The sequence below is a fragment of the Hydra viridissima genome, unplaced genomic scaffold (assembly GCF_058129835.1).
Source record: "Hydra viridissima isolate aposymbiotic clone 2 unplaced genomic scaffold, HvirCarnegie_v1 scaffold_8, whole genome shotgun sequence".
Taxonomy (NCBI): Eukaryota; Metazoa; Cnidaria; class Hydrozoa; order Anthoathecata; family Hydridae; genus Hydra; species Hydra viridissima.
In genome coordinates this window covers 7,926,647-7,938,397 of record NW_028324307.1, presented here as the reverse complement: position 1 = coordinate 7,938,397, position 11,751 = coordinate 7,926,647, and the positions used below count along the sequence as shown (strand labels likewise).

The 11,751-nt window shown below is 34.2% G+C and overlaps 1 protein-coding gene and 1 pseudogene across 2 annotated transcripts; both read left to right on the top strand.

Annotated features, from left to right (window-relative positions):
* The first annotated feature begins 905 nt into the window (after window positions 1–905).
* On the top strand, window positions 906–2,627 carry LOC149884841 (uncharacterized). The gene is made up of 3 exons (XM_090094572.1): window positions 906–1,466; window positions 1,723–2,075; window positions 2,537–2,627. Exons 1-3 carry the CDS (start codon window positions 906–908, stop codon window positions 2,625–2,627), a joined length of 1,005 nt encoding a protein of 334 aa, XP_089950698.1.
* Window positions 2,628–3,369: 742 nt separating this feature from the next.
* Window positions 3,370–7,773, top strand: LOC149884840 (uncharacterized; annotated as a pseudogene). Its single transcript, XR_016455261.1, has 8 exons — window positions 3,370–5,149; window positions 5,657–5,824; window positions 5,973–6,075; window positions 6,267–6,421; window positions 6,838–6,861; window positions 6,996–7,073; window positions 7,220–7,450; window positions 7,644–7,773. The product of XR_016455261.1 is annotated as an uncharacterized LOC149884840 (transcript).
* Window positions 7,774–11,751: the final 3,978 nt, after the last annotated feature.

Here is an 11,751-nt window from a genome sequence, read left to right as displayed (position 1 = left end):
GCCAAGGAGGACAAAATTGAAGAGGCAGAAGATGAATTGGAAACATCATTTACCTTGCAACTGACAATCAGCCTTTCTCCATATGTGACTCTATCCCGTTCCAAAGACTGCTTGCCCACTTTGACTCAAGGTTTAAGGTTAAAAGTGGTGCCTGCATGGTTCGCTTCAAGTTACCTCTCCTCTATAGGAATCTGCAGATGGCCATGAAGAGCATGTTTGACAAGGAGCTTCCTGATTGCGACCGAGTTGCAATCAGCACTGACATCTGGACCTCACGCAACAACGACCCATTCATGGCGGTGACTCTTCATTACATCACCAAAGAGTTTGTTCTACGAAAGGTAACTGTTGGAGTTGTTCCATTCCCAGGTAAGCACACTGGTCAGAACATTGCTACTCAGTTGGACAACTTGGTTAAACGTTTTGAGTCACTCAAAATGGTCAAGAAGCGGGTTGTTGTGTGTGATCAAGCTTCAAATATCAAAGCTGCACTGAGGAAGTCAGAGACTATTGCTGATCTTGAAAGTGGTTCAATCACGTGCATTGACCACAAGCTTAACATGGCCCTGGAAAGGACTGTCAACAAACAGCCTGATATCAAGGCTGCTATCAATGCATGCAGGACAATCTCCGCCCGAGTCCATCACTCTCCTCTTGCTGAAGGGGTGTTGAAAAAGAAGTGCCTCGAGATGAATGGTAATATTTTTAACTTTTTAAGTAGATACGAATACGAAATTTTACAACTTAATGTCAAATTTTTATAAATATTTTTTAATTTCAAACAAAGTTTTCTAAGAGTTTACGATTTCATGCGAAGTTTTTTGCGAAATTTTATTTTAGTTTTTGTTTCAGTACCCTACAGAAAGATCACTGCTCCTTGTGTAACCAGATGGAACTCTGTCCAGATGATGCTTCTAGACATCAACCATCTTCAAAGTGTGCTGTGTGCTCTCCGGGCTGACAAAAAGGAATGGACCACACCCATTCCTACGGATGAACAATTTGAGCTGGTTGCAACCATTCTGCCACTCCTGACCACATGCCGAGTCATCTCTGAGTCAATGTCGAGTGATAAGAAAATTACAATGAATAGAGCACTGACAGCCATTATTCATCTTGTGGATAGGTGTGCTTCTCTGAGGGTCAAAGAAATAAGAAAGAAAAGTGTCACTGGAGTAGGTCCTTTCATGGTTGAGCTCATTGTAGAACTTGAGAAACGATTCCCAAAAGGAGGATGTGACATCATGCCTTATGCTGTAGGCTGCCTGTTGCACCCCTTCTTGAAAGGCCAACAACTGCACGCTTATGGTGTCAGGGATGAGATTTTTGACAAGTTGAAAACCAGTCATCCTACAACAGCAGACTGGATGTCAAACCAGCAAGGTACAATCAATGTCTCAATTGAGATCACCGATGAGTTTCTTGAAGATGATGGTGAGACTGAATTCTGGAAGGCAGAAGCAAAGGTAATAGCTATTAAGTATAATATAAAATAAATTTCTTTAAAACTAGTTAAATATACATCTACTAATCTTAATGCAATTGAACAAACAAAGTCATAAAAATTTTAAGTTGAGGATACGATGCCATACGGGGGAGAGGGGGGGTGGTTCAAAGTTAAACGAACTTTTTAAAAATTATTTGAATTTAAACAATTTTAGATTAAAGAAAGCGAAGTTATACGAAGTTTACTAAACGTTTAACTTCCTTCCTTTCTTTTAGACTGTGTCCAGCCAATTCAGGCAGATAAATGCTACAGCTGAGGGTCCTCCGATTTCCGTTGAGTGGGCAAAATTCAGAGAAACAACTGTGATAGATTCGAAGGTTAATATCCTTGACTGGTGGAGGATACATCGCAAAGAGATGCCCATCTTGGCAGGACTTGCACGGGAGTATTATTGCCTCCCAGCCTCAAGTGCCTCAAGTGAGCGGGCCTTTAGTGAAGCTGGACAGGTGGTCCACGAAAAGAGATGCAGGTTGTCTCCAAAAACCACTGAGAAGTTGGTCTTCATCAACGAGAACTTCGATCTGTTAAACTCCTTTGTACCAAGTTGGGAATACCACTCCATGGAAGAGCAAATGGCAGCAAGATCTACTCCAGACAGAAATCAAATGATGATGATGATGATGATGATGATGATGATGATGATGATGATGATGATGATGATGATGATGATGATGATGATGATGATAATGATGATGGTGATGATGATGATAAAAAAATGTAAACTCCAGTATTGTTGAACTGGAAAGGTGAGACAGACATCATTTAGGCTCCCGAGGCCAGGAACTTGCACAAAAAAATGAGAATGAAAGACTGGAAGCGGACAACTAAATACTCTTTACTAGGGAAGCATGCTAGGATTATTTTAGATTAGGTAATCGATAATATGCAAATGATTTTTTCACATGTTTAAGAAATTGGATTTATGAAATCTAGAATGATTATTAAATGAAAGGGTTTTAGCATATCTTTTGTATATTCTGTATTTCTGTAATGTTACTGTAGTGTATACTTCAAATTTTTATTATTAAGAAATAGAAGGGCAGAGATTGCTAGCATATACCAAACCAGTTATCACTTCACTTTACTTTATACCGATGTCTTTGAACCTGAACATAGTTAGCTTCTCATCGATTGTGATTTTTTCCAAATCTAAGGGATAGAGTAGGAGTCTAGGAGAATAGAAGGGAAGAGCATAACAGTACTAGTAAAGCCACATACAAGTTCAGCTTAAAACATGGCTTATCAGTTCACTTCACTTTAAAATTTTTGCTAATAGAGCTTGAAGTTGAAGTCATTAAACTTGAACTTGAAGTCATTGAGCTTAAAACCTGAACGAAGTCACGCGACGTTCATTTGTTTACTTTTTGTATGCACTCGTTTCGTTTACTTAAACGATTTCGAAGACAGTTAAATTTTTGGAAGTGAATTTGAAAGCCATTAGAAATTTTAAACAGTTTTAAAACACGCCATTTTCGAATTTACACAACTTTTTACGGTTTTGAAAACCGCGAAAATATATTTTATTCGAAGTTATACGATTTTGAAAACCGTTTAAATAAATTTCATACAACTTTTAACGATTTCGAAACACGTTCACACACGACTTTTTGCGACGTCGAAGCTTCGACTTCGACTTCGAAACACATCGACTTCGATTGTTTTATCTCTACATTCTTCTACCGAATCGATGTTTTCGCCGTCGTCAAGCATTTTTCTGGTCAGCTTATCCTTTGCCATTTCAAATCTTCTCAATAAATTTGTTATTTTGTCCAGCGCTAAGATTATGCTTGATTTGTCGCAATTAATCGTGTTGCGATCTATGCTTTTAATGTTTATTCTTATCATGTTGATTTCTCTCTGGTAAATTCGTTCTTCGTCCATTCTTCGCTAACTCGTAGGTTTCATTCGTCCTGGTAGTAGTCGCCACCAAATAGTGTGGGGAATTATTTAGACTTTCCCTGAGACACTAAAGAGTCACGTTTTGAACTTGATAATATTTTTTACATCTGACTGCGATTCAATGCATTTTACAAAATACACTCTCTTTTTTTTGCGTCATTTTCACACATTTAATGCAATAACAATTATATACATTAACACCTACATACATTAGCACCTTGAAACATTAACACCTACACACATTAGCACCTACAAACATTAACACCTTCGTACACGCTAATTACATCCTAAAGACTTTATTCACGACAATTCACTTCGATGGACTATCTATATACAAAAGTTCAAACTTTCAATTCTGGCCAATATCAGGGATAATATGTGAATCAAAATGTAAATTACCATTTATCATTGGACTTTATGCAGGACCACATAAACCGCAAAATATTGACGAATACATGAATGATTTTGTGAATGAATTTTTACAACTTCAAAACATTGGATTTAATAAAAATGAAAAACATGTAAAGGTTAACATTCATTGTGTTCTATGTGATGCTCCTGCACGAGCCTTTGTTAAATGTATTAAAACACATAGTGGATATCATTCATGTGAAAGATGTAGCCAACAGGATGTTTATGATTTTCATAAAATAATATTGCCAGAAAGTAATGCTCCATTAAGGACTGATACTGCATTTAATGAACACATAGATGAAGATCATCATATAAGAGATGTTCCATCACCATTGCAAAAACTTAACCTAGGTTTAGTTAGTCAATTTCCTCTTGACTACATGCATCTGATTTGCCTTGGTGTTGTTCGAAGGTTGGTTTTGTCCTGGTTTTCACATAACTTAAAATGTTGTTTGCCTGTTGCAACTGTTCAAAAGCTTTCAAGTGCATTAATTAGTTTGCGAATTTGTATACCTAATGAATTTCAGAGAAAGCCTCGTTCCTTAGATGAAATTAGGCGATGGAAAGCTACAGAGCTTACACAATTTCTTATTTATACTGGACCTGTTGTATTAAAACAGTTTCTTGATCCTGCTGTCTATAATCATTTCATGTTACTTTCAGTTGCCATATTTTGTCTATGTCATTCAACTTTATGCAGGGAATATTGTGCATATGCTGATAGCTTGCTAAAATATTTTGTTAAACATACTCAGTTGTTATATGGATGCCAGTTTCTTGTGTACAATGTGCATTCCTTAATTCATTTAGCCTCAGATGTTGAAAAGTATGGCTCATTGGACACAATTAGTTGTTTTCCTTTTGAAAATAGTTTACACAAGTTAAAAAAATAGGTACGTTCATCTCGTCTTCCTCTACAGCAAGTTATCAACAGACTCACAGAAAGAAATAATAGTTATACACAGCCAATTTGTAATGATTTTGCTATTTGTAAAAGACTACACTCTAATGGTCCTATTCCTGAAAAATACAATTTCGTTGAAGTTAAACAGTATATGGTGTTTCATACTAGCTCATTTAAGCTCTCTATCTCTAAGTCGTGCAATAGTTATATTAATATTAACAATATTTATGGAAAAGTTATGAATCTTATACAAGTAGATAAAGAGTTTTTTGTTGTCTTCAATGGTTTTTGTGACTTATCTGCCTTTTTTGAATATCCACTTCCTTCCAGCAGTATTGATATTTACAAAGCTACTAAGTTATCAAACACTCTCAGTGTTGCTCAACTTTCCAGTGTAAAAAAATGTATATGCCTAACAAGTGTTTGTAATCATGTTCTTGTACGTCTTTTACATAATTATAAGATTTGCATACTCCACATTAGTATACATTGTGCACATTCAATTTTGTTTACTTTTTTTTAAATAAATTTTTCATAGACTTTTTTTTATATGTATTTAAAAAAAAACATGTGTATTTAAATATTACATTTGGATACAAATATGTTTTTTTATATTTACCAATGTATAAATATTTTTTTAAATATTTGTATTCAATTTTATACAAGGTTTAACGTTTTTTAAAATATATAAAAGTGTTTAATGAAAAATAGGGATAGATGAAGTAAATTAGGCAGAGATAAAGCACTTGTTAACTAATATACACTTGTGTACAATGATACTTTAAATATTACCCTATTCTTTTTATACATATATATATAAAAAGGCTGCGGTATATTTTTATATTACAATTTTATATTATATTTATATAAAGAATTATATATCCACAGTTAAAAGATATCTTTATGGTCTGTTGTATTTTTTCCTGACACAGCTGAAGTTGAGGTGGTGCCTACAACTTGGATTACTTCAGAAAAAGGCATTGTTTATTGTAAGTGGCCGTCTACATTAACATGTCGTAATCCAAGGGATGCTGTAAAGAAAAGGATAAATCCTGACCAATCTTGGCTGTTATACAATGTTATAATAAAATATCATACAGGTTACTAGTTTATAACATTGTATAAAATATACAAATTTATAGAAATATTTATGTTTTTTTATATCTAGACTCTTGTTATAATTTCATATTAAAAATATTGAACAAATTTGCCAGTGATAATAATAAGTTGTATTTTAATTGTTTTTAGATGATTATTTATTAGCATGTGAAAAAAGCAAAAAAGGTGAGCGTGTGTCTGATCTTACAAGTCCTGGATTATCAGAATCAGAGAATCTTTCAACCAAAAATAGGTACTTATTATAGTGAACAGATATCTTGGTTTTATATTAAAGTATGTTTTCCTGGTATTATAAATTGTAGTGCAAAAAACCTAATAATAAGATTTGTGTCATTTATTATAAATATATTATGCCTTTATGTCAATAATATATTTAAAGGCAAAACAACAAAATAAATAAAGGATAATTAATTATTATTATAGGAAAAGAACAATAAACTATTTTGAATTTGAAAGCAGCAGTAGCAGTGAGTATAGCAAGAATAACAAGATTAACATTAAAAAAAAGAAACTAACAAAACTTCCAATGCCAGAAGCTATAAATTTGCCTCAGGGATCAAATTCTAGAGTTATTGAAGGTAAATTTATTTCAAACAGTATTTTATTTCCAATAAGTAATTTAAATAAATATTATATATATGAAATTTTAATGCATAAATATATGTTTCTCCACCTGCATTCTTATTACACAAAAAAAAACATATGTCCATTAGATGTGACTCCATTGGAATCTTATGCTGACATCTCCCCTATACAGCAATGTAGCTCAAGTACTTTAAAATCAGGTCCTAATAATATATTATTTTTTATATAATTTAGTTTTTTCAAATTCATTAATCGACTGATTTAGCAATATCATGCCTAGGAGTGTTGCTACAGTCGACTGAGGATTTAGGTTGGGGCAGTAATAAGTTTTTTTGCCATTATTCTTTGTATACTCTTTTGTCTAATGTTATTCTGTTTTCATATCATTTTGTTACTGAATCATTTAAAGAAGTTAATGATATAATGGCATCAGGTATAGATGTTTAGTTTTAATTAATTTTTTATAATGTTGAGTTACGTAGATTTTTATATTATATATATAGAAATTATCAAAATTTTATTCTAAATATTTTTAAATTTATATCTTGTTTTATTTGGAAAACTCAGCGATTTCAAACCAAAATTTACCAACACAGTGTGAAAATGTCAACAATGCTTTATCAAAAGAAAATCCGTATTTAAAAGGTACATATATCTTTATGATTAAAAGGTACATATATCTTTATGATTAAAAGGTACATATATCTTTATGATTAAAAGGTACATATATCTTTATGATTAAGTTACTTTTTGTACTTTTTGTGGGTTAATTTCAATTTTATGTTCTTTAGCTCTCTCACAAAATTTTGTAATGTTGGAGCAAATAAAAGCTCAAAATGATGTCATTATAAGCAATCAAATGCACCAATTTGCTAAACAAAATATGGAAAGTGGTAATGTAGCACTACTGCTTCCAAATAATTTACAATTGCCCTTGGAGACTGTTGATCAGTTAATGCAGCTAGATGAGTTGTGTAGCGACTGTGGTACTTACAGCAATTTGGCATGATTTAAAAGTTAATGTATGATTTAATGTAAAATACTCAATTTATAAACATATTATATAATTATTTTATATTTTAAAATTACTCTATGGTTAAAAGGTTGACAAACCCTAGATTTTTTTTTTTTTTTCTATTTTGTTAAAGAATCAATATTGACAATCAAAAATATGTGACAGTTTAACAAGCTTTGAATTCGGTTAATAAATTTAAGGTTAACCTACTTTCCAAAGTAGGCGGCAGTGATGAGGTTGACGTGACAAGACGAATTATGAAACGTCTCATTACAACAAAGCTTGCTTATCTTGTCAATTGGAAAGGTGTTTGCGGAAAGCATGGTTTTGGAAAGTTGCGTTTAAAATCGGTTGTTGAAGGTATGTACTTTTCTTATTGAAATTGTCATGACTGAATCTGTTTTCATCGGTCAAAATTTATGTCATTCATGTAAAACCATTGTTTTTTTGCAAGTAATTGTTATGAACAGAGCTTGTTACATGGTACTTTACATTACATGTTACCCGAGTTTATATTTTGTTAATTTTGGTTTTCACTCAGATGCATCTTCGAATAATGCAAAAGATGCATCTATCGATAAAAATATTCAAAACTGGCTTCGACAAGCTGTAGATAGAGATGGTGGCCGTCAACGACGATATGAAAAATCAAAAACTAAACAGACTACTAATGTTTTATTACCTTGAAAATACTATATTGTTAAATTAATATTATTTAATTTTGTAATTAAGTTTTGTAAGTAAGTTAGTTTTATTAAATTTATTAATTTTATTTGTTAATTTTTTTTCTATATCATACTACTAAATTTCGCAAGAGTTACTTAATTTGATGATTTTTAAAACTAAAAAAATAAGAATTTTTTTCTATCGGCCTAATGCAAGTTTTGTACCGGCGGAATATTCCAAACTGGCATATGCCAGTTGGACCATCATCCCGACGCATGCTTTAATATCGATCTAATACAAGTTTAACTACCGGCCTTCTGCAAATGTTGCTATTGGCCCAATGCCAGTTTTACTGTCGGCCCAGCGCAAGTTTAGTGCTTTTTCCGTTTCTGGCCCGGCGTTGGGCCGATAATCAAAACGATACAGGACCAATGCCGGTAGCCAGCATTGGGCCACTGTTTATGTCAGCGCTGGGCCAGCAGTGGTCCAATGTTAAAATGTTACATGGGAAGATGCATTCCCTGATACACTAATGAGTTACTGTTTTTTATGAATTTAGTATTATTTTATCACCGTTTGAATGCGAATCGTAATATTTACAAACTCAACTCCTTTTTTTATAAATTACAACCGCGTCATTTGTTAAGACCTTAAAATATTGTTAAGCTATTCATTAACACCTTAAACTCATTAGTTCCTTAAAACAATTGGTAGTTTCCCATAACTCGCTTATTGCTTCAGGTTGGAAGGCGTCATTTACGACACGCATAATCATTGTAATAAATGCAAAGGTGCTAGTGAATGTGAACATGGTAATTAAAAATGGGTATGTATACAATATCCACGTACCCATCTTAAATTACAATTTTCACGTTCACTAGCCTATGCGTGCATAATAAAGTAAGATGAAAATTCTATTAAACTATTGATACCAGTTCGTAAAACCATTAAATCACCTTGCAGGTAAAAAATTAACAAATTTGTTCCATCTACCATCATCATGGCCGAATAACTCATACCTAACTGCATACCTAACTGCATAAGTATTTGCATTATATAATGTTAAACTAAAAGCTTTAAATGACTATATCAGCTGCACCAAATATCGAGTGCTATAAAGAACTATGTTAATGTTTGTGCTATATCAGCTGCACCAGATTTAAATTTATTTAAGATATAAATCTTTGACCACAACCACTTTCAGTGAATTGTAAGTAATAATTCGAAATTTTTTTTTTTGAAGATAAAGTAGCAGAAAGTAGTAGAAAGTTGCTTGATTTGCTGTAGTCGTTTGTGTAGTAATCAAAAAATTAAGAGTGCAATCAAAATCTGTTGAAACCTTTCTAGTCGTTGAATCATATGTTGCTTCTATCCTTAATCTATAATCTAGATGTAAACATACAGCCCAATCTATTATGTATTTGTTAATCTACGTTTTAGTTGCTTGAACCATTAAAACTTTAATAGTATTAACATTAACATAGTTCTTTATAGCACTCGATTATTAGTCGGATTTGTTACATTGGATATTTTGTTACTACTAGAAAAGGAGAGTTCTAGGACAAACCCATTTTTGATCTCCGTTTTGTATTTTTTTGATAATTGAGGGGTGTGAAAATGTTTTGATGATTTTGGGGTGTCGGGAAAACGTTTTTTCATGACGTGATAAAGCATCATGAAAAAAAATTTAATTTTTGCAAAGGTGTTTGAATCTTGCGCGAAGTTATGCGTAATAATATGCTTGTCCGAGAAGAAGGTTAAAGCTTCCGGATTGACCGACTTGAGCGTCGCCGGAGTTGAGAGTGACGACGAGCCTTCTTCCGGCTGCGACGCTGGGCATGGAGTCTGCATTTGCAAAATTTCTGTAAAAGGAGATGGTGGTGGTGGATCCGATGGTGGAGTTGGATTGTAACAGCAGTCCAGTTGATGTGTTGTTGAATGAGGATACGTTTGATCCGTTCCAAGAAGACAAATAAAAATCTTCCAATCCAGACGAGGAAAAGATGCATTTGCAGTTACCGTCATATCCAGAAAAAGTGGTGTAATTGTTTGTATTATAAGGTGTCCAAGGACTGAGAACGGTTCCGTTTCCAGGAGGCAAATTGCCGTCGTACATTCTGACTCTCGATTCCCACCAGCTTCCGGAAGCGTCGATGATGTGCATCCTGATGTATTTTAGAAAAACTCCATGTCAAGCAAAACATATTTGTTTCCGTAAGTGGTGTTTAAATATCTGAAGGTCTTGCAGTAAAGTTTGAAAAGAGGGATGGAGGCAGGAATGGAGGCAAGAGTGGAAATGAACGGCTGAATCCAGTAAGTGATTGTGGAGGTATTTTTGTTGACCAATTGGATGCTGATGTTTGTCCTGAACGGCATGTCAAGAGAAAAATATCCTCCCAACGAAGTGTTGCTCAAAACGTTGCATCCTTGCAAAGAATTGGCGTAAAAAGGTCCGCCGATGGGTGAAAAAAGCAAGTCGCAAGCAAGTCCAGTGTTGTCCACTCCTATTCCTTCTGTGGTTTCTGAATAATTTCCAACGTTAATCTCACCATCTGTAAATATTCGAATGAAAACATTTCCAGGAAAAGTTCCACTGAGAGCCAACCACAACCTTCTCAGAACTCCAGGTCCGTCCGAGTAAGTGAAAACTGTTGTCGTGGCGGATGATGCTATTGTTTGCGATTTTAATCCCAAGGACGAAAATCCTGAATTGGGAACAATCCCTAAAAAGTTGGATTTTTGCAACAAAACGTCTGCGTAACTTTTTGTAGCGGCGTCTTGCGCGTTTGAAGGGTCGAGCACATTGATCAGTTTATGCGAATTCTAATCCAAGTCCGCTGTGCCAACTGAAGTTCCTCCTCCTCCTGTCGAATGCGTGTCCACGTAATTTTTTGTGGCGGCGTCGTGCGAGTTGGTTGGTTCTACCAGGTTGATGATTTTTTGAGAGTTAAAATCAATGTCTGAAGTGATGGTGCTGGATCCATCCGTTTTGATACAAACGTTGCTTGTTGAGTCTGCTGTAAGATTTTCTAAATAAGCGCTGAAATCGTTTCTGTTGAATTTGTCAATCATTTTTTAAAAGGGTGAAAATTTTTTTTAATTCGCAAGTGATCACCAAAGGGTGTTGACAACGTCTTGAAAGCTGTTTCCCTCTTCACATTTTTTCAAGACGTAAAGACACAAGTGACCGCAATAAGACGTGTTTCCAAGTTGAACCCTTTCGCTGTTGTAAAAGACAGGGCTTTTCAGATATTGAACCAATTCAACGAGAGGGGGTTGAGCGTAAGAGTCAAAGCTGAACTTTTCGTCTCCGTCTTTGAACCAACACACCCAATGAAACCCTCCGGTGCTCGAATCCCCCGTGTTGATAATCCCGCATTCTTTTTTTCTCCGTATTTTTGGCAATATGTCTCTGACAAAAACCCCGCGAAAAATGTTTATTTTTAGTTTTTTTGCTGCCTCCATCAATTGAAAATTGGTCAAGGCCACGTTCGGCAAAATAATTCCTTCCAAATTGATCATTTTTTTTATTTTGTTCATTTTTTTTTATTTTGTCTCATCATTTTTGTCTCATCATTTTTGTCTCATCATTTTTGTCTCATCATTTTTGTCTCATCATTTTTGTCTCCTCGATTATCCCTC

Bases quoted from the DNA above. Each gene is read 5' to 3' on its own strand.
- LOC149884841 (XM_090094572.1), top strand. From the start codon at position 906: ATGATGCTTCTAGACATCAACCATCTTCAAAGTGTGCTGTGTGCTCTC. The intron at 1,467-1,722 runs GTAATAGCTATT...CCTTTCTTTTAG, and splicing joins TCTGGAAGGCAGAAGCAAAG to ACTGTGTCCAGCCAATTCAG. The intron at 2,076-2,536 runs GCAAATGGCAGC...TTTATTATTAAG, and splicing joins GAATACCACTCCATGGAAGA to AAATAGAAGGGCAGAGATTG.